This window comes from Taurulus bubalis (assembly GCF_910589615.1).
Source record: "Taurulus bubalis genome assembly, chromosome: 16".
Classification (NCBI taxonomy): Eukaryota; Metazoa; Chordata; class Actinopteri; order Perciformes; family Cottidae; genus Taurulus; species Taurulus bubalis.
Window position 1 is genome coordinate 7,460,242 of NC_136604.1, and position 24,157 is coordinate 7,484,398.

The following is a 24,157-nucleotide window of genomic DNA, read 5'->3' on the forward strand; positions in this document are numbered from 1 at the left end:
CATTGCTCAATTTAGTGGTGAAAGTAGGTCTCAATCTTCCTTCAATCACATGTTTTGGACGTTTGTTTACATTTGTTCATAGCTAGTGAGAAAAATTCCACTACAGTTCAGTTTTCCATTAGTCCCCGAGCTCATTTTTCTGGCACATTGGATCACTTAATTTATATATATTATTATTATTTTTTACTGAACGTTAGAGAGAAGCTTGCTGCAGCTGGTTCTGGGTTAAAAATGACTCTTAAAATCAGTCTTTTTCTAAACCCATTAGAGGAAGAAGAGACGCTCAGGTTGCGTTTAGTTGTATCTTGAGGAGCCGACAGCATGCATACAGTATTTCTATGGACACATTAGAAGCAGGAGAGGCGGTGATCTGGTGGTGTAGGAGTAATTGCAGTCGTCAGTCACGTTCCAATATTTATAAGGCGGAGGAACACATTGTGTGTGTTTGGCAGGTGGTGTCGTGGTGGGCAGCAGACCTGAGTGCAGCTAATTCTGCCACTGTGTGGGAGGCCATGTGTTAGTGTGAAGTGCTGTTATGTTGTGGGGGTGTCATGAGTGTTTTTGTCAGAGAAAAAGTGCTCGACATGTCTCTGCAGACATATGCATTCTATACCCATTGTCATTGACATAGTGCATTCCTTTTTTGTAGCTTTTCATATTTTGTATACTATAATAATATACTGACTAAGTAAATTGCGACTTGAAGTGTAGTTTCACACTTTTCTTTTCTGTACAAAAGGGGTGAATTGTTATTATGGGACAGCAGAAAAAAAAAAAAACAGCAAAACTGACCAAAAAAAAGTGACGATTCAGTAGAACAGGAACTTAAATCCTTTTTAATTAAGCAACAGTTAAGCAACAGTTTTAATTAATACAAAATTCTATCGAGGAATACTATGATAATTGCTGGTGATTGGTGATTTAAACAGACTATAACTATTATAAAAAACCTGGAAAGTTTGTCAAGTATTGTACACAAACAGACAACAGATTCTCTCTCTCTCTGTTTAACGGTCATGCTCTGATTGGATTTTTATCTCTCCCAAGCTTTGGGTCTATTCTATAAATACAAAGAAGGTTGTGTGTTGGACAAGATTCCCCTTTGGAACTTTTGTGACTGTGACATAATGCGACAAATCCGGTTTTCAAACAGTTTCTTCTGTTTGTGCATCATGTGGTGATATTTCAACATTTGCATGCAGATCACAGAGTACCAGCCATTCAGAGCTCTCTCAGTCTACTAGATTTTGACTAGATTTTGTTATACGAGGCTGGATCTGAAATGATTTCTACATGTGTAGATTCTAAATGTATGTCTACCTCAGCGGTCAGCAGGGTGGGGAGTACGCGGTGAGGGATGAATCATTTCTTTGCAGATGTGCTCTCTGAAAAAGGAGCGCTGCTTTGATCAAAGCTGTGAGTCGGGGTAATGCAGCTCTGGTGTTTCTGTGGTCTTCATCTGCGGATGAAGACCCTGTGATACGGTTGAAAGCTCCAGAGCAAACTAGAAAGTGGGTCTTAAGTTAGGATTGCTTTGTCAACCACCTTTTTCATGGGGAGGAATTGAACGCGAAGCTCAGGTTTTTTAAGTATTTTCATCAGAGCTCGTACTTGAACCTGCATTAGTGATTTTTGTTGTTGTTGTTTTTAATGTCGAATAAATGCCACTCCAGCTTTTAGCTTGATATTTAGATTGCTGGTTGACTCTTAATGCTCTCATCAGGCTCTCGTCTTGTCATTTACGTTATTTCATGATTTAGTCAAGTTTCGGGGAAACACGGATATTACAGTTCCTGTTATCCCATAACTGATGCAGACCATCATCCAATGCCCGCACATTGGCCAGCAGGATGGCTGGTGTATAATTAAGCGCACAACAAGCCTTATAAGGTCAGTTAATGCATGAAGAATTCTCTGAAAGGCACCAACACGGCCGAGAGGTCAACTTTAGTGAATTAGCCGAGGTGACACCGAGCAGACAGCTAGCAACCGGTAACGCTACCCATCTGTCACTCAAAGCGCCAACGCTCTTGATTAAGCCAAACTTTAAGCCTCAATATAGTTTAGACAGGTGAGTTATGTAAAACCTAACCCCCTCGACAGTTGTCATGAATATTAGCTTTAGAGACCAAAACCATTTTTGTACTGAGCTGTATACACACATATATATTACTGCTGTAAAGTTTGATTGATGGGGATTTTTGGAGCCAGCCTCGAGTGGCCATTTGATGAACCGGTTTTGACGCTTTCTTGTTGGCTTCATTACTCAAACCCTGAGGTTGCAGCTTAGGTGTTGAGCATTTCACATTGTATTATTTTTATATATTTATATATATATATATATATATATATATATATATATATATATATATATATATATATATTATTTAATTGCTCTCTGTGCATATTTTGCTGCAGCTTGGGGGTTGAGCATTTCACATTGTATTATTTATATATATATATATATATATATATATTATTTAATTGCTCTCTGTGCATATTTTACTTTTTTTGCTCTTCAGCCTTTACTCTAATCTGGCAACATTCAATTCAGACTTGTGTTGTTCTGAAATTGCTACGTAAATCTCATGATAGTATGTGATTATAAAATGTTGGCTTTACAGAACCCCTTTGGCACTATAACCACACACACACGACTCAAAACTAACTGAGTCTAACTTATCATGTAGGTGCACGAACACATACTGTAGGTGCACACAAATCTCCAATTAAGATGTTGGGTCAGGATTTTTTTTTTTACAGAGGACAGGGGAGCGGTTAACAACAGTTCTCTTCATTTTTAATTACTGCTTTGTTTTAAGGTTGTGATGTTGCTCGAGGAGGATTACAAGGCACTGTTTCACACATCACACATGCCTTATTTTTATTCTCCACATTGTCATTCAGCAGCGAACAATATCAGGGCCAATCAGAGGCAGAGTAGTGGGCGGGGCTTCTTTGCAGAATATGAGCGGGGTATAAAAAAGTAACGCTACATACACGTAGACAAACCTGTTAAAGGTCAGGCTCAAAGGTCAGTGCGAGCAATGAAAATGTTTGGTCGCATTCTGAGGCCGTGCTACTCATTACTGAACAAGTATCAGTCACATTTCCTGCCAATAACGAGGGAGATTTACTGCCTTCCTCCCGAGTGTTTTTAAGAATGAACTGCCAAAAGAGCACAGAAGGGATGCAAAGTCTGCTGACAAGCTATTTTCTCTGTTTCTGTTGGTGTGGATAAATGTGCTTGACTAAGCTCTTTTAACACTGTTGTTATTGTTATGATGGCGATTTTATTTTATGAAATCAGCAAAAAATTCTATGAATCAGTATCTAAAAGCTCTATTTTGTTACAGATGTTCATTCTTGAGTGGCTGATTGATTACATTTCAAAGCTATAGGGGATAGTTTTTGAAAAGCAAATTAAGTTAAATTTAGCGTTTTCAATGCCTGGAAAAAAAACATTTTTGTAGAGATATGGATAAATACAGACATTTGATCGCCATTAAACCAGTAAGGGGTTTAAAATCTAAATATGTATTCTAACTAAGTGCAGTAGCGCTGCTGCAAATGTTCCACCAGTGTCATTATGCTTCCAAAGGTGAAAAGTTTCCTGCAGGTCAGACATTATCAGCACTGCTATAACACGAGAGGCTTAATGTGAAGCCGTCTGTTACACAGCACCATCCATCAAGTTATAGGTCTACATCGGGGTGATGCTGCAAAGGCAGAACTCGCCCGGAGGGGTCAACGGTAAAAGCCTCCACTCTGCTGACTGAACAGGGGATAAGACTTCATATACAGTAACATTACATACAGTGTGTGTGTATGTGACAGAAAAAGAGATGCCTGGATAAAAACTGACGCAGGCAGATCGTTCCCTGGTCGGCTGTGGTCGACATAAATGGAAGCGGGCAAGACCGTCAGTGGGGATCAATTCTCCGAGAGCGATGTTCACTGCATCCTCTCTGGGGAACTCTGGGGTTCACGGGAAAATGTGAAGGATGCAGCAACAGAGTTCTTTTGTTCTCTCATCGTTTACATATTTGTAGACTGAAGCCATTCATGATGAGATTTTTCTTTTTCCATCATAACTAACACATGTTAGATATTTCTAGTGCTGTTCCAATCACCTGCTTTGTTCATTTAGCAGATTCATTGCAAATTAGATGTATTTGTGTTTCGCAATGTTGGTCGGACAAAACGCTCAGTTTCAAGATGTCACCATGTCTCTGGGAACTTGTGGGCAATTTCAGTCCTTGTAGACTAAAGGATCAATGAAAACAAGACTAGCAGCCTATGGTGATGCTCTCGCGGCTCTGAGGCTGTACTCCGGCACAATGCTGCTCATGTAGGACACCATGAGACCAGGTATCGCTGTGGCAGTGGAAACCCAGTTGCTGACTGAGTGAATGCAACTGATACGACTGACATTTATACGTGACATTCACAAAGAAACTATTTTGACAGTGGAGTAGTCATGTTTGGCAGATACCTGATCCTCCTCATAAGGTCGAAACGCTCAACATTCGCTGGTAACAGCGTCTCAAATGTGAGGATTTGCAGCTCCATTGTGAATTCAATACGTTTGGACGTCACACTGTTGGTTGAACAAGACAGGAAACATGACGATGTCTCCTTGCGCTCTAAACTGTGACTGGCATTTTTACTGTTTGGTGACATTTTACAGACAAATATTAGATTATATTTAATACGGATCAATCAAAGAAAAACAAGCAAATGTCTGATTTAAATAATGAAAGTAATTCTTGGTTGTAGTCTTAGTTATGTCTAGCCAGGAATTAATTTGACCCAAACTCAACACTGTAAGACATTTCAAGCCAGTTCAACTTGCAAACGAAAGTTCACCTGCTGCCTTGAGCAATCTAGTTGACTCAACTTGAAATTTCCTTTGATTCAACTGATAAATTAAAGTTCATAAGGTTGATGTAACTACAACGTGCTAGTTGTCTCAACATTATGATTCAAGTTGTCAGAGTTGAGTGAACTGTTTGTCCGTTGTTGTTTGAACTTGATCCACCAAGTTAAAACAAAGAGTGTTTTTACATTATCAGTTCGAGAAAACTTTCCTTAGTTAGTCAAACAAACGCACATTTGTGCTTTTATGTAACTCACAGTTACAAGTTAAAATAACTTTACCATGTGTAAACAACTTTCCATTTCAAGTTAAGAGGATTTACATTCCACATTTTTTTCAAATTGCATATAAATGTTATTTTGACTGACAATTTAAAGTGTGCTTGCTTTATAAAAAAGAAATGACCAATAATTCTTACTTCTGTTCAAAAGATATAACATGTATTGGAAGAAAATATACACAGACTGAAACATTCGCTACAAGTACATCTCAACACACCCAAATAGAAAAATATATATAGAAAAAACAACTCAAAGGTGTCGTCTCTGATGATCGTCTCTGAGCTCATGTTGGATGATCTTCTGCTGCCTCGGCCACATCGAAGACTTCCAAAGGAAGTGAATCATGCAGAATGCCTTTGTGTCCCATCAACAGTCCAACCTGCATTCATCCAGGGTTTCTCCATGAACCTGAAGACAAAGACATTCACATCTTAACTGACATCTCCAAAATAGTACTAGTTCAATGTTTTGAGAGTCCTCATTAAAAATCCCTAAAACAAAAAAGGTGAAGGAGACTCCATTGAAAAGGTATTTTGTAATTATACAAAATCTCTATAAAAATGTGTCTGGCTATGGGTAATAAGGCTAATGAACACAAAACATGTTACCATTGTCGTATTACAACCATTGAGTGTAATAAATTTGTAAATACAGTGTTTTACATCACACATCCGGATTATGTCGGAGGAATCCTCTGAAAGATAGAAGCACGAAGACCAAGCAGGGCAGCTGTTCTTCGGTTCTGGTTTGTATCCTACAAAAACAGACAAGAGTAGATGAATGCAATATCAAAAGCCTTTCCAGACCATTGACAAGCACGAGCTGCATAACTGTTACATTACTAACGTTTCACATGCTATTAATTAAGAAAAATACTTGAAGTCATAATTTAAACTCACCTTCATGTGTCCAAGCGAAAAGAATCCTCAGCGCTCTGGTCCGTTGGCTCTACTTGTTGCAGGTGGAAAGTAACGGTGAATTACTCCGCCTCGATTCACTGGAGGTTGTCAGGTTAATAGAATCCCTCCGCCGGTGGAAATAGTCCTTTCTTGTTTACCACAACATGCCTATATTTTCATTGGAATTTAAGTATATGACTTATTTGCAGTGTTTAACCAGTAGATTATGGCCAGGCTTCAACCTGGCCATGGTTTAAAAAATACAGTTTACCTAAAACACAAACATGACATAATTTGCTTATTTAAATCCTCACTCCCGCCTTTTCCAGTCTTTTCTGTTTTTTTTTCTGATAACTTAAAGAGTCAAGTTCAATGAACACTAACAAATCTCAAAAAGTCAACACAAAACATTATTGTAAGTTGAACTAAGTTTTAACTTGAACAGTTAAGTTGAAATTGAAAACTTGTCAGAGCTCTTTGAGTTAAAGAGAAGAAGTAAGTGGACACAACCAAACAGGGCTGTGATGTTTTACAGTGAAGATATGTTTCTAAAACAACTAAGCAGTTTATTAATTAGCTGATTGAATATTAATCTGCAACCAGTTTTTGTTAATTATTAAAATCCCAAACATTACCTACATCTAGCCTCGCAAATGAATTGCTTTTCTTTGTCTAATGTTTTAAAATCAGACTGATGGTTGGACAAAACAAGCAATTTCAAGTTGACACTTTGGCTTTAGGAAAGTGTGACTTAGATTTCTCGACATTTTCTATTTTTTGGAAATAATTTTGCAGGTAAATTGATAATGAGAATACATGTCTGGTCATACTCAAACAACTGATGACATATTGGTATTGCAGATGAAAGGGAGTAGCAGTGTGAAACAGCAGGAGGTGAAGTGACCCGTAGCTGTTCTTTGAAAGTCAACACCTGTGAGACACTGGCGTGGACAGGAGACGCCTTTAGTCGCCACATACAACCGCGGTGATACGGGCGCCGCTCGGCAAATGCCTGATCAATACAGCTTCTGTACTCGCGGATGTGAAGAGAACATTGAATGCGAACACCGGGATTTTCAGGGAAACGAAGGCGATACGCGGAGCGGAAGACTGAACAAAGACAACTGCTGTGACCTCGGGCCGCTGGACACAAACGGGTAAAGGTCAGCCAAAGCCACCCGGTGTCACTATGGCCCGGGTTGAGATGCAGAAACAAAAGACAATGCCTTAAGCGCAGCAGACAGGCCAAGGTTTTCTTGAACGTCCTACACGATCGCTTCTGGCCACAGGAAATGAAATGTCTCTGCTCCTCTCACGTGTCTGTCTCGCTTATAATCGTTCAAACGGCGATGAGCGAGGTAGAGATTCAATTACGCAGCGATTGAACGCGATTCATTAATCACAAAGGGGAAAACATGGGCTTTCATTTGCACGCCTCGAGCTGTGGCTTCTGTTCAAGATGACCACTCTAATTGCTACCTTGAGTAATTTGGAATTGAGTTGCCAGGCTTGATGTTGGTAAAAGCGGGCCTTAATGTGCACGGAGGGGTATTTTTAATGGATCGTGCGTGAAGAGAGCTCTGGTAAATATCATCCTGCAGGCGGTGTTGCATGGGAGGTGAGACATTTAAGGATATTGTGTGTTTTTATAGCAGTGCTCTCTCTCTCGCCTTGTCTCACCCTCATTCAAAGCCCATTTCCCGCTTTCTTGCTCTTCTCTCACACACTTCTTGGAAGGTTTGCACAACCGGAATATAAAGAAAAGTGTTCCCAATAAACAAGCAGGGTTAATGAAAGCATGAGGCAAAAATTATGGTGCTTCTTCTGTTTCTCTCTCCCCCGCCTTCCTTCCCTCTGGCTCATTGCTTTCTTAACTCTCCGTCTTTGTTTCCCTCCCATGCAGGTACTTTGTGTTGGATCCAGAGCTGGGGCAGCTGCAGTACTTTGTCAACGATCAGGGGAAGAGCCAGAAGCCCCGCGGGTCCCTGCCCCTGATCGGTGCCTCCGTAACCCCGAGCGACGAGGCTCCGCACATGTTCGTTGTAAACTCTGTCAACGGAGAGATGTACAAACTCCGAGGTATGACCCGATGCCGGCCTCAGGCTGCCCGTATATGGCAAAGTACAAACATTGGGTTGAGTGTGTGTGTGTGTGTGTGTGTGTGTGTGTGTGTGTGTGTGTGTGTGTGTGTGTGTGTGTGTGTGTGTGTGTGTGTGTGTGTTTTATGTTTGAGTCTCTCGGAGTGCCGTGTGTACGAAGTGTTTATGACTTATCTTTATCTGCGCAGTATTTGTGAATGCATTGGACAGCTGGTTTTGGAAAGCACTTATTAGAATTCAAGCTTCAGGGTTTCACTCTTAAAGGGCCAGTGTGTAGGATTTCAGGGGATCTATCAGGAGAAATACAATGTATCATTCATAACTATGTTTTCATAAGTCTATGATCACAGGACACTAAGAATCATTGTGTTGCTGTTAGCTTAGAATGAATGGTTGATACCATATAGGGAGCTGGTCCTCTTCACAGAGTCCACAATGTTTCTACGGTAGCCCAGAACGGACAAACCAAACACTGTCTCTTGTTTAGTACCCCGGTACTAAAGGTATTGGTATTGGTATCCACTACTAAACATTTCTTATCATGACAGCCATCACAATAATACCTTAATCCAGACAAGGCAAGGACGACGCAGGCGTTATCCTCATTTTAACTTCACCAGCTGCAGTGTAGGACGGTGCTTCGCCATCTCCGGCCTACATGACCCACCACTCATAGGCTCTGGACGCATGTCGGAGTTCTTCAGCTCATTGTTTTGGTTTCACAACCTGCTACTTCACTGTTTTTTTTTATCACTCTCACCTCTCTTATCAACCTTGTTTTCTGTCGCAGCAAGCAGCTGTTATCACTGAAAAGGCTCCGATAGATCAGCTGAACACCAGACGAAAATAATTAGTGAATGGATGGTGAACATATTGGCAGTTAAAGAGCGAGATATTTCCCACAGGAGCTGATGTAGACCAAACAGAGCGAAAAGATAATGAATACTGGATGTTTACCAGGTAGCCAGAAACACGAGTAAACAATAACGTTTGATGTATTTTATAAGATGACGATATGTCATTGTACATTCAGAAATACGAGATTATGTTCTGATGTTATGTTCATACAAGCATTGTAAAAGAAAAGGGGAAAAAATACTTTCGAGAGACAAAATATATATATACCATACATATACTATGTATGTATGTATTCATACTATATACAGGGAGCAGTTAGTGGCAAAACAAATCTATGAGAGAGAGGGATATTAAAAAGGCAACTTTTGTTTTGTACAAGGAAAAAAAAGAAACGCGGCGCCTACCACATGCATGTCCAGAAAACAACACTGTATATCGAGTAGAAAGGAGACTAAGGAGGCCAAAGATCTACTCCAAAGTAAAATATCTCTTTAAGACCCAGTGCAGACAAAGCTCTCAGCCGGTCACTGTGTTGAAGGTCTTTGCCGTCAGTGACCTGTGTCCACTGAAGCGAGAGAAACTCTCTTTTGCTGTTGCTCCACTTGAGCCGCTGGAATGTCCCCTGACACTCTCAAGGGGGAGGATATCAGAATAACTTGGCCTATTTTCCCCGAATAACTCAGTGATCCATGTGTATTGAGCTAAGAGGAAACAATGATCCAAAAGAGAAGAAGTTGGGCTGAGTAGCTCACGGGCAGACGCATTTCCATCCTCGTCGCTTCAGTCAGATGATCAAGAAAGTCATTGAGTGAGAAAATCAATCTTTTGATGCCGCTCAGCTAAACAAACTCGAGGCCTGTTAAGAGGTCTGACTGGCACCGGTTATCTGAAATAACAACAAATATCACATTTTTTAACATTCGTCCTCTGAAAATAATTCCAGTCGGCTATCAGCAAAAAACTTCAATTTGCTCAACCAGCAGGGAAAAGAGGCTCAGATGTGCGTTCTCAACGGTTGGTGATTAAGATTAGCCGGTCCACTTTGGATCTGGTATTGGTTACCATGAGAATCCCTGAAAGCCCACCTTGGGGTGGAAAAAGGTGAACTTCAAGGTTGATACCACTCACCTATCTGTCGGTTAAATATAAATGATCCTTTAAAAATGAAAGAAATAGCATCTCTCTCTCTCTCTCTCTCTCTCTCTCTCTCTCTCTATATATATATATATATATATATATATATATATATATATATATATATATATATATATATATCTATATATATATATATATATATATTATACGTTATATATATATATATATATGTGTATATATATACGTTATACGTTATATATATATATACATATATATATGTATATGTATATGTGTATATATATATATATACACATATATATATATATATATATATATATATATATACATATATACATATGTATATATATGTATATGTATATATCGTATATATATATATCGTATATATATATATATATATATATATATATATGTATATATGTATGTATGTATGTATGTATGTATGTATGTATGTATGTATGTATGTATGTATGTATGTATGTATGTATGTATGTATATATATACATACATACATACATACATACATACATACATACATACATATATATATATATATATATATATATATATATATATATATATATATATATATATATATATATATATATATATATATATATATATATATATATATATATATATGGTGTCCTCTGTGCAACATTTGTTCATAGCTCCTGTTAATGTTTATTGTAAGGTTTCATCGTAAATGCAAGAATGTCTGGCCTGATCCAATGAGGGATTTACATGTGACATCTAACACCGCTGTTAAGTAGCCTGAGGGGCTTTCTGGCTCTGAACCCAAGTATAATTAACTAAAGAAGAGTAATATAAAGGACGTATTTCATTATGGGATGCGGGGAGGTTGTCGGTCCTTGTGCTTTGCTGCTGAGTAAAGGTGAGGAGCAGTGGGTATTTAATCATGTCTGACTGCACAGATGGAAAATGAAGCTATTTTTCATACGGCCAATGAATGAACGGGTCAGGCTGTGTTCAGCTTTCCAACTGGCTGATTAAGATGCCTGACACAATCTCCATTGTGCATCATAATGATAAAAAAAGCAGACCTTGTGATTGAATATTATAAACTCCCTAAGAGCATTCCTTACCACACATTTGCCCAAATTTCTTTTCTGCCATTTGCAACAGCAAACTGTTTGTTTGGTTTTACGGGATTTTTACTTTTAACCCATCAATATCATACGGGGGAGCAACTTGGGCTTCAGTGTTTCGCTCGAGGACACTTGGACATGCGGACAGAAGGAGCTGGGAAAAGCACCGCCAACCATCTTATTAAAAGCTGACCCGCTCTACCGCCTGAGCCACTGCAGCCGCCGGCATCAGAAACCATTGAAAAGTATCCTCCTAAAAGTAACTTTTGCTTTGAATAATGAGTCACTGGAAAACTTTAACTGGAGTAGATTTGTACCCTAGTCCTTTTTTTCTGAGGCAAAACACCGACAGAAACATATATTGTAATATTATAGGGTGCCACCATTTAAGAACAAAAATCCATCAAGTTTTTTTCTTTCTATAAAGTCAGTAGCAACAGTTCAGGCGCTGCCTTCCTCCAACGTGTTTATGGGCTTTTCCTTCTTATGGAGTAAAATATCAGTAAAGTATAAGTACACTTATTCTGCTTAAAGAGCAGCCTTTGCTTTACTGCATAAATGATTTAAAACGAACGGCTCAGCACAACCAATGTGAGGTGCGGCAGTGTCAATCACTATTGAATAAAAACTATTAAAAGCAAATTAAAGTTTAAAGTTAAACCTGAAATTACAACACATTTTCTCCGAGCGTATAATCTAGTGTCACTGATTTAGTATGAATGATTACAGGGATGTTGTTTTGAGGAGTAAAAGCTGGTTGCTGTAATTAACCCTGTTAACCTCTAGTCCCCGTTAGCTTTTAAATTGCCCCCCTCGTCATAACTGCTAGTCCGAGCATAGATCCTCATTATTAGCCCTCATTATCATAACCAATGACATCTTTTGCAATGCTGTAATTAGAAATGGGTGTAATTAGATGCCCATGGTGCTGCCACGAGTGACTGAAAAGGAGTGTTGTCTCTCTCTTTCACTCCGCAGTGTTTTGCATGTCGTTCAGCCGTCTCTCTGGGATGAATATTGACATTTACGTCGGACACACAGACCAGTACGAGTGTCGTTGTTAGTCCCCTCGGTGTCCAGCGACAAACCTCATGCATTCATCACACGAACAGAGCTGTCAGCGCGTCACCTCTAAGTCTGCGCCTCTTGTGACACAAAACCAGCGTTGAAATTGTCATCAGTATAACAGTATTCTCCCTGAACGGGAACAGCACGTCCTGCAGTGTGTATAGCTCTTGCGTCACCATGTAAACAGGTGCATATTAGCATAGCCACACCGCTCTGCTCAATACAGACAACCAATTAGCTTCAATCACAGCGAGGCTTGTGCACAACGCAGAGAAAAATATCTGCTTTAGTCGCTCGCTCGCTCGCTCTCCGGGTAAGTGGTCCCTTTTTTAGAGTGAGTGATTTCTGTGGATGATGGCAACGAGGACTGAGTGGGGAAGGTTGGTGCTTGGCACAGGTGTGACTGTGGGAATACTCGGTTCTCCCCGGAGAGGCGAGCAGCCCCCTCCCAGAGGGAGCGCGCTTTTTATGAGCCGCACTTGTCTGGAGTTTCTGTGAACGTCTCATTTTCTCACACTCTTCACTTGAAGAGGTCTTTTGTAGCTGTTCCCATGACTGACAAGTGCAAATTGAATTATTCACGCATTGAAATAGCTTCTATCAGCATATCAAAATAAAAAATGCTTTGCAGAAGATTTTAAAGGAGCTTTATTTAACATTCTGAACATTCATAGAGCAGCAAACAACTTACTGTGTAATTACATGAGTAATGTCAACCTGAGCAGAGGACAGACTCCCTCTCTCACCGGGTGTGTTGTTATCAGAGCTTTCACCTTGCTTCGTTGACCGAGCCTGTTTTTAGTTTTCAGTGCATGTCAGTGCATGTGAACATCCCCCTCCGGTTAGCTCACAGCCGCTGCTCTGCACTGCTCTCACACGGCCGTTACAGCTGACCCGACCCGGCCCGAACCAACAGCTTTGTGTCTGAAGCGTAGCACCCACCCTCCAGTTCCCCCTCAGGGACACTCTGTTAGCTCGGTCAGCACTTTTGCTCTAGTTAGCGCTGTTAGCACTGTTAGCACTGTTAGCACCGTCAACTACTCGCCGCTGACATGTTGGGAGCCGTTGAGAGGCAATCGAAACGCTTCGTCTCGTATCTCGTATCTTGCACCTTTTTAACTTTAGATTTTTAATTTCGGTAGTTATGTAATTCCGTATAAATCTAAGAAAGCAATCCATCCTCTAAAAATTGTTTATGACTATTAATGACTTTCTTATGACATACTATAAATACTAAGTTTATGACTATATTATCATTTTCATGACATTGCACAGTGACTTTTTTCTTTTTGTAAAAAAGTTTTAAGAAATGTCATCGTACAGCAGTACTATGACATTTCTTAAAACTTTATTATGACACACTATACAAATTACATTTTTATGTCACCGACCTCACTAACCTTAACAAAGAACATTAAAGAAAAACATGTGTATACATTTCCATCGTTTTAAACCGCTCTGCCATTTTATCCTTTTTTTTTAAATTGATTTACTTCAGTTGAAGTGTCTTTTAAGGCGTGTTGTCTGTAAATAACAACACCCTAAAATGCAGAGGTGGTGTCCGAGCCCTCAGCCCTGAGTAGTGTCTACAGGCTTCCTCACTGGCTGCATTGAGGCGGGATAGTAAGAAGACACTGTTTAAAGAGATTTTAATAATTTGGACCTAACTGTAAAAATTAAAATAGGGTAAAAATATGGTTCTGAGAAGTCCCGGTGAAATTTGCACCCTTGTTTGGATCTGAATGACGCCTGATGTTTCTGGCAGACCTAATACATTATTTAATCCGTAAGTGTTGTATTCCCATTTCCCACCCTCATCCTAACATTCATTAGAAAATCAAGCGCACCCTTTAAACCAAGGTTGTGCTCAGGTTTACAGATTACCTGCCACATGCCTTCCCTCTTGTTGTAACTGAGTTTTTTAAATGATGACATGGAAGACAGTTTTATAGAATAATCGTTTGTTACTCTTTTCTTCCGTTGACCTACAACCTGAACTCAATGTTATCAGACCCATCAAGGACACTGTTCTCTAATAATTAGTCAGTGAAATGAGATCAGAAGAATAATATTGTTCTGTTTGACCCGGAGCGGGTCAACACAAGCAGAAAGTCAGCGTCTCCTTCGACTGGAAGGGCTGCGGCTCGCTGTGTCCGTCAGCAAGTCCAGGCCTCAACTGGCTATTCGTGTTTAGATAACGAGGTGTATTGTCTCTGCGCCAAGGGGAAAAACCACAATGCAGAGAGTATCAAGCTGCTTCCTGTGCTGATCGCAAATGAGTCTCTGCCGTCTCTTGAATACCGAATGTTCAATTTAGCACAGAGGAGAAAATGAAGCGGTTGAGACGTGATACACAGCCCTCAGGACATCATTCAGAAGGTAACAGGATCACAGGTCCGGGTAGGCAGTCGGCTGGTTGGATAATCATTTGGCTACAAATGAGATCACTGACATCCAGCAACTGGTCTTCACTGATTTTTTTTCTTCTTTCCCAGAGCTCAAGACAGGCTTGAGTTTTAAAAACAAAAAACACTTGTCCAGTCCACCTTAAAACCTGCTCTGAGATGCATAAGCTGGTTCCCTGATGACTGTACGCACTCTGCAATTGAAATGCATTAAAAGGAATGGAAGAGTTGGATGAGAGTAAACACACACATCTGTACGGGATAGCTATAGCCAGCAGCCGGTTAGCTTAGCACAAAGGCTGGACACGAGAGGAAACAGCTAGCTTGGCGTGATTACACTTTGATTTTTCAAAAGAATATGTTTTCCCCCAGCCTCCACTGTTACTGTACTGTATGCTAAGCTAAGTGTCTCCTGGCTGTAGCTTCATACTTAACCGACAGATAGAAGAGTGGTATCAATCCAAACCAAATACACATATTTACCCAAACTATTCCAGCAATGGTTTTAATGTGCCTCTGTTCTTCTGAGATCTGCCTCAAGCCTTAAACTTAACTTATATGTACTCAAAAATCTTGGTTTAGCAACGTTATTGCATAAAAGGGCTGTCTGGAGACCGGTTGAACCTGATCTTACGATGTTGGAGCTGATGATGAAGAGGCAGCAACAGGATACGAAAAAGCTACCGACCAGTCCTTGATAATTTGTCCAGACCACAGGTTTTTACAAGGAGTTAAAATAAATACTGAGATCATGAGTTTTGAGCTGAAACTAAATACAACTTTTAAAATAAATAAATTGGTTAATTGTCAAGCTAATATTCTACACCTCCATGTGTTGCTTCATATTTTGGCTTCAGACTGCTGCATTGTTTTCTAATTTATTTATTTTTTTCTTAAAAATGAATTGATGACTAAGAAAATAATTGTTAGAAGAATCAACAATGAAAATGATAATTAGTTGGAGGCCCACATAAGTCTCCACTCACCAGATCCCACTAGGATTTTTTTTACTGTTCTGTTGATTTCATTACCCAACATTAAAGTCTTAATTGTCTTTCCAAGCCTTCTCTGCGCTACTAAGAATAGACTTCTGATGCCAGAACAGTGAGTTAAGATAAGATAATAATAATTATTTATTTATTTATTTATTTTGTTGCCTGAAAATGGTCAGATCCTGAGTCTAAAATTATTTGAATCTGCCAGTTAAATAACCACTGTTAGTGTCTTATCCGGATAACTACTGGAAGGTTCCTAAAACTCCCAAATTCGAAGTTATCGAGGACATGACCTCCGTGTTCTCTGTAATTCAACATTTAAAAACAAAACAAAAAATAATCTTGTGGTAACTTGTTCCTCCAGTTGATGTTTATTGCTCTGCATAAACCTTGGGCAATAAATTAAAAGTTCTTCCGTGGAAGTGTTAGTCACCACACGATAATAAAAACTGAAGGGACGTGGAGAACCTTTAAGGCACGTGGCTTTCTTATAACTGCATATTGACCTGACCGTGAACTTATGCACGGGTTTCAGGGTGATTCTCAACGTGTGTGAAGGAAGTTAAGACTTGTAATTTTATTTATGTGTTTTTGCTCTGTGTGTCTCTGTAGCCTCCGACGACAAAGAGCAGCAGTTTTGGATCAGTCAGCTCCAAGCGTGTGCCAGACGCCACTCTGACAGCAGTGCCAAGGTAAAACACACACACACACACACACACACACACACACACACACACACACACACACACACACACACACACACTTGCAATAACAGAGTTGTAAATATGACTCTGGTCCAAGCTCCTGGGATGTGTTGTGAGCGAAGTGAACGCCTCGACATGTCCAGACCCTTCCCTTTTCTTTCTGTTCTGCTTTTTGTCCACTGGCTTTTTCAGTGTGTTGAAAGGTGAAAGATGATTTTATTTCTCATCCCATTTTTAAATTCAAATGGCATCACCTCCCATGAGTCTCATTGAACAGGTTTTAAAGCTCCTGTTATTCTCATTATCTTGGCCTGCTAAAATTACTTGTTTTCTCTTTTAAAGTCTTGCAGCAAATATATTAAGAAAATAAATCATGCTTAATTTTGTGAAAATACTCAACAAGCGAAAGATACGTAAAATTGAAACAAAAGTGAGGACGGATGCGTTTAAAATGGAAAGAAAAATAAGGAACTAAATGGAAAAGATGTACAAACCCAGGACTGACACTCTTGCAGAGCTCAGCTTCCACGTGTCATGTGTAACTTCTCTTGTCCAATTTGAGAATATTTTTAGCTCTTCAATTGACAGATGATTTAGAGATTTAGGTGAAATATAGCATCACGCTCCTGCTGCTATATTGGAGGATGAGGTTTACTCTAAATGTCCCTGGTTTCACTGTTCCTCTTCATGTCTACTCATTTCTGAAAGATTACTGTGCTGGGTGTAGTAGCAATACCTTTTATCCACAACCAGTCTTTTTTTAATATCCTGGATTAATATTTGGACATTTTTTGTGGGTTATAGCGTGGGCTTGGCGGGATTAGTCGGTGTATGTGTGTGTGTGTGCTGTCTGTATCTGTGGTGGGGTGTATTACTATTGGCCTGAGCCAGTGGAGAATGAGGAAATAATCCAAACTGTATAATTTCCTTTGCAAACTTTTGGTATTAAAGTTGATTTTACACATGGAAGCTGTGTGAAGGTGTATTTCTGTTGTCTGTCTTTGCTGCAGCTGTGAATGAATGAACAAGCGGATGTTGAGTCCCTTGTAATATGTTTGAGTTCCTTACTGCAAAGTTAATTTGGTGTTATTTCATAATACTGATGTTATCTAGTCAACAGCTTTTGCAAAAATGCTAGTGGTCATTTCCAGTGTTGGGAAATGTTGCTTTCATGTATCGGTTTAATCGAGAAAACTGTTTACAATCTAATACACCCAATACTTCACTGCTTATAACGTTGTTTTTTATTTACAATATGTCACAGGTCAACTCTGTCGTCAATTTTAAAGCTGTACACAATAAGTATTTTTTAGGAAAACTCGAAAGGTCTTTTACATTCATTTACATTCACTATATATAATATGATATTCTACACAGATGAGGAGCATGTAGATGTCAAGCCAAGATAATTACAATAAAGCTTTTTTAAATCTGGTGATTCTGGCTAACAGCATTGTGTCAATGACTGCCTACTGTGCGAAATAGTGATTTGTATTTGATCACTTGTCAGATGAAACTCCCATCATACAGTAAAGCTGTCCTGCACTGAAGGAATTTTCATTTTGTGTTGATTGTTCATAGCCTTTATGATACAAAACATTTTATTGATCACCATCAAAAAAAGACAAATATGTGTTGATATCGTGGTTATCTCGCATAAATCTGTCAGAAAACAAATTGGCGAACAGTAAAAAGGGGGAAAGACTCTTCGATGAGGTTGTTTTTGCATTAAGTCCTAGTCATAATGTGTCCTCGATGCCTATGCGGTACATATGCTTTTGTTATGCTTCTTCGTGCCTTTATTCACCATTAATCTGCCTGTTTGGGTTTAGGTGAGGAAGCTGAAGGGCTCCGATGAACACTTGAGTGTGGAAAGAACAGGAGGAGGCCACGAGGTGCTGGTGAGTCTCTCTCTCTCTCTCACACACACACACACACACACACACCTCTGAGCACCTGTGATGCACTTTACTTCCTGTTTCACAAACCCGGTTTCACTTTCAACCATCAGAAACGGACGCAGAAAACTCTTGAACACGTTCTCTTTCGTGTGTCTTCTAAAACCACTAACCACGGCATGCAGCCTCGTGATGCTGCCTCATCGCCTGCTCGCTTATTCAACACGTAGCTCTTCCCCACTTGAGACCGCTGCACAGCTGGAGTGAAGGCAAAGTCCAATTACTCTGCTCAGCCGTGATGAGGAGAGCAGGCAACACATGAGAGAATAAAAAATTGGATAAGCAAGAAAATGTGGAAGGGGACGGCCCGTCTCTCTTTCCCCCTCTTGTCCTGCGGAGCTGAACGGGCGTTTTGTTCCTGTTCGTTGACTGCGGGGCATTGCCGCGGCAGCAGCTGTTCCCACTGTTCCCACTGCTCCCACTGCTGTGGTCTCATCCTTCCCTAAGCTGCGCTGTCTCGCCTCTCAGATCGTTGTCGCAGCTACTCCGGCAATGCGGCAGCCAGCAGTGGAGGCTCGGCCACATCTCTGATAACAGAAGCGGTGCAGCAGGAGTTATTTGTTACAAACAAGGGCAGGGGTTCATTGTTCTGGTCTTCATTAGAAACAGAATAACACAAATAATAAAAGCACAGCCGCATGTTATACTGTTGATCCATACTGATGCAGTAAATCCATTTGTCAAACTTTTCTTAGGGAGGCTTTTATTTTGAAGTTGATGAGGTAGAAGAACAAATATGAGGTTGTTGGTATGCTAGTTTTTGTTCTATAGAATATTATAATATGAGGATAGAATTTAGGAGCACCTGAAGTTGTTGTACAATTGTATCACAAAATTGCAACCTCAAAAAAGGCCAATTAAGCTGAATCGACTTCTTCTCAGCAAAAGCTTTTAGCTTTCCCAATCTCAACTCGAGGTCCATTTTAAAGCTGTTTAAGAGCTTTTAATCATATCCCATGCTTTCCATCAGCAGATGGAGTCACCAGATACATTTACTAAGTTGTGGCTCGGGCGTGATCTTTCTCCGCTTGTAGCCAGATTTCTATACAAAGGAAAACACAAATGATTTTCCATCCACTCTTGTTACGCGACTATTAGGAGTTGGATAATTGAGATTAACCGCCGCCAGCCGGAGGTGCTCGTTCTCTCGGGTGCTATCGTCTCCTTGCAGAAGAAGAGGCAAGGGAATGGCGGAATGAAAACGGCTCCTGTACTACTGTCAATAAAGCAATAACTCTTAAATGTCTGGACACTCTTGTCTCTCTGGCTGGATCTTTCTATAGATCCTCATCCGGCCCCAAAGGAGAGTTTCACCTTGTTCATTGCAGTTCCACTAATCTATCGGAGCCACTTTCTTTCAGCTATCAGATTGTTACAGGATGAGTGCAGAGGAAACTGTGCATAGTTTCGCATGGGACAAATATATGATATGAATCTTCTTTATTATTTTTTTGGTACATGGTTAAAGTATCGTTATATAGTTTGTGAGCAGCGAAACGCAGACGAATGCACACGAGGAGCATCAGTGGCACATCATAAGAACTATCGATTAATTCAAAGTTAAACTTCGAACAACTTTAGGAATGAAACGGAATACAGATTAAATATAGACTGTTTTGAAATGGATAGACACAGAATGTAGCTCCGTGTGACATTACAGACCCGGCTTGCCACCAACAAAACTGTACAAAAATTCATATATTCATATATCAAGTCTGTGTGTGGTGTCCAGCGTCTGCTCGTTGGTGTGTGTATCTGTCTTTGGCTTTCAGCTTCAGTCGTATTACCTTTTTATATGTTGATATGGCTGAAAATGTTAAATTAGTTGTCTCTGTGCGTGTATTTAAAAACTATTTCCATACCCTCCTTACCGAGGTTGTTACTGAAGAGCTAATTGTGTGTAATTAGCGTGGTTCCCTGCAGTGCAGGAAATGGCAGGTCAGCAGCTGACCGGTGCAGCAGCTCCCCACGCTGCCTCTCGCGGGGCCAAGTCCGCCCACGGCCGAGAGACAGCAGAGCACCTGTGAAGCAGGAAGGCGGGAGTTCTTTACGCCTGAGCGCGGTCTGTCAGGCAGTACACTTCCTGTTTACGTGTAAGGTTAGAAGACTGGAATCATTGACTCTAAATGTACCTAAAATGTATTTATTTCTTGACTATTTTCATATTTTAATTGGGAGGGTAGACTTTGGTGTCCACACAGCATACTTTATGACGTATGTAATCTCTGCTGTGTCGGGCCTCCAACATAAATCTGGACGTCACAAGATCGCCACAGAATCTCCTCTCATTTGGCCCGGGGGTGCGCGTCCTCGTCGCTCGTCTCGTGTGTTTTAAGATGAGATGCTTTTATTTTTAAGGCGGCTCGCGGTATTTGAAAGGAAGTGTGCGGATTTTATGTCGAAAAGCTACGGAAAATATGGTCAGTTTTTTATACAAATTAGAAACACTAACTGTATTAGCACTCCCCCGAAGAGGCACGGGTTAGTTACAGTTGTAATAACTGTGTATGTTTTAAGGAAATTAGCGTAAGCGTTAGCTCTGTGTGTATGTATGCACAGCTCTTTTTTCCTGTCTCCCAGGAAATGAGAACTGTGTTTTTTTTCAAAACTAAAACTGTGCTATCTCCTCATCCGTTCCGATCGAATTAATTTAAATTGCACCACTTGTCTGTATGCTACATGATACTTTTTGCATTGAATCATACTGGCATGTTTGCTGAAATTGATTAGATGGCCCTACCAAAAAAAATGTCCACCAGCCGCCACTGATCTCTTCCCTCCATCACTTCCCCTCCTTTCCTGTTCCCCTTTGCCTTTTCCTGCTCTGACGTCTTCTTGTCGTTCCAGTTTATTGAAACGCTCGAGGCTTTGTGCCAGTTTTGGAGGACGAAACCTCAGCGTGTCGTATCAGTTCGCACTCCTGAAATGCTGTTTCCTTTTCTGCTTACTCACGCCTCGTGGCTTAGTCTTGCACAATACAACAGTGATCTCTCCTGTAAGCTGATTATGTTCCGTTTAAATGATTACCCAAGGACCGGCCTACTATAACTCACTATTTAGTGTTTGGATGCATCTAATCACACGGATATGTTCTTTTTGTAAATCTAAATGTGGTGTTTCTACATGCCGTTTTATCCACAAAGAGCTGCCCAGAGGAGCAGAATAAAGGCCTAATCATGGATGTGACAGTATGTTACGCCATGTTAGTCATAGGTTTGATTTCCTGGGTTGCGCATAGCGAGCAGCATCACCGGTGGTTTCCCTCTCAGTGAGCAGCGTCCCGGGGCGGAAGCTGTTTATTTGATCTATTTCATGTTCACCGCTGCGGTGACCAGACCTCTGTGCGCTAGTGAGGGATGAATCTCCGGAGCCTCGTCTGTGTCTGCGCCGCTGTAAAGGCAGCAGAGAGATACCGCTCTGACATGGCGGCCTGTGTGAGCACAGAGGTCGGCCAACTGAAGAGACAAGAGTCACAGAGGGGAAGCGACGGAGGCGTCGAAATGAAGAACGCGATGTGACTTTAGCTTTGGCGCAGAGAACAAAAACAAAGCAACAAAAGTGATGACTACTTTTTCCTTCTAGAAAACTCCGTCAGAACTTCAGCTTTGAATTCACAAACCTTTTATGGGGAAGCAATGTTTTTGAGTAACAGGTTGACTAGAGGGCAAATAATGGGTTCTCTGGAAAATAATAGATTTGTTTTAATTTTATCTTCAGCCATTCAAACATTATGTGAACTCAACATCAAAAAAAGCTCTATTTCAGAGAAGATCATGCCTTTACGTCTCCCTGCACTCTTAGGTGGTTATAGTTCACCCTTTATTATCATAATGGTGATAATGACACAACAAAAATATTTTTTATTATTATTATCCACTCATCTTTCACTAACCTCGTTACAGAGAGCTTAAAGGTTTAGTTTAGTCAGAAGTTTCATTAATTACTAACGGTCTTAAATTACATTTAACTGCTTGTTTTTTTTGGTACAAGTTTAATTTGAGGAACAGAAACCCTGGCGTTCTTATTGAAACTTTTTTTTTTAAATTTAAAACAAGATAATTTCTAAGAGCTACTCTTCCTTTTACATTATCATGCTTCCTCCACATTTAAATCCCCACACTACTCTCTTTCTCTCTCTCTCTTTCTCTCTTTCTCCCTCTCTCTCTCCCTTTCTGTGCCACCCCCTGCTTCCCCCCCAGGGCTCCTCTTCCTCTGGTCGGACCCGTAGCTTCTCCCTCCTCCCCCACCTAACCCCATCTTCATCCCCGGGTTCTCAGAGGCACCTGAGCCACGTGGCCTCACCCGGCAACATCGTCACCATCACCCACCACAAATCTCCGGCTGCAGCTCGGCGGGCCAGGAATCTGTACCCGGGACGGCTGCTGGAGGTCAAAGAGGTGGGTGTCAAAGGCATGAGAATAGAAAGTTAACCCTGGGCCTTGAGACTGGGAATTCAACAGAGGGAGGTTTGTTCTTAGTTTTTGCCTTTTTTAAAGGGGTTGCACAGTAGGAAACAAGTGGAGATGGATTTGCCAAATATTACGACTTGGCTTATATTCATAGGCTTGGTCATCGTTAGTTACGTATAAATTAATTGCTGAGATTGGTTATAGGCGCGAGTCATGCGAGCGACTGTAGCAGCCATGCTAGCTTCCCCTGGCGAGCTAATCTTATTGTGCAAGCTATGATTTATGACTTATGTACTGTAGCCCACTGGCTGTGGGTTTGAAGATGATGTTTAATGCATTATTTTTAACATTGATCATGTTTAAAAACAGATCAATATTTGAAAATGACTTCTTTTTTTTGTTGCCATCTCCTCTTTTATATAATAATAGTCTTTTTTTGCTCACACCTTAAAGAATTTGAGGAGACATTTTATGATCGTACAAATTAAATGCAGAAACTTTTCTAAAATTGTCGTGTAATGAATTCTCACGAATGGTATATTTCTTTTAGAAGTTTTGACATTTAAAAATGTTTGTATTTACATCCAAATCCCAGGGATAACATTCTGTATTTGTCAAAACATAATACAAACAAACACAGCAGGAACAAAACAAGTTGCAATAAACTGGATTCATGTTTAAACCAAAAAACATCTTAATTATTAGTCAAGAAAAGTCCTGCTTTAGTATTTTGTGGCCTTCAGAGTTCATTTAGTATTGTGCGTGGCCTTCAGAGTCTCCGCTGGTCTCAGGTGGGACACTGGTGCAGTGAGTTCAGCAGATATTTCTGTCTTCCTTGCAGGCTTGACAGCGACTGCAGTGTACTTGTTCTTCACTGTGAGTTCAGCTTTGTTGGCATTTTTATGGTATATATCAATACTGATTAACCTGGCCAGCGACAGAGGGAATAGCTCGGGGAGCTTATGTTGTTGACTCGGGGTCAGTGTGTGCAGGAACCAAACATATGAGACGCGAGAGTGTCCGCGTGTGCAAAGAAGATAAATCATCCAAATGGAACATTTGATATTCCTGTCCATGTTGTCCTGCTAATCCCTGAATGTATACATTTAGATGTTACCACTATTTCCATAAGAGCTTACAAGCACAGGCCCGTAAGCACATCCTGAGTTAATTAAAACTTGAAATTTCCAATCAGTTTTTTTTATTTAGTTTGAAGTTTAAATCCTCATTAATTCTCCCCGCTTCGGTCACCAGACCTGTCGGTTCTGGTTACCGCTTCGTCCTCATCTGCCACGTCTCCATACATTCAGCCCAGTCGTTCACTGCTTTCGGCTTATCTCTCGAGAGAGAATTGTTTTTTGTTCCTGTCTCTTCTTAATA

The 24,157-nt window shown here is 40.4% G+C and overlaps 1 protein-coding gene across 1 annotated transcript in view; it reads left to right on the forward strand.

Annotated features, from left to right (window-relative positions):
• The window catches only part of osbpl10a (oxysterol binding protein-like 10a), a gene marked incomplete at its 5' end in the record, with an annotated part of 56,747 nt that overhangs the window by 3,654 nt on the left and 28,936 nt on the right, over positions 1-24,157 (forward strand). Inside the window, 4 exons of the mRNA XM_079231615.1 lie at positions 7,963-8,138; positions 16,319-16,398; positions 18,243-18,311; positions 22,568-22,765. Of these exons, the coding sequence (XP_079087741.1) occupies positions 7,963-8,138; positions 16,319-16,398; positions 18,243-18,311; positions 22,568-22,765 (523 nt within the window). The remainder of the gene's footprint in view (positions 1-7,962; positions 8,139-16,318; positions 16,399-18,242; positions 18,312-22,567; positions 22,766-24,157) is intronic.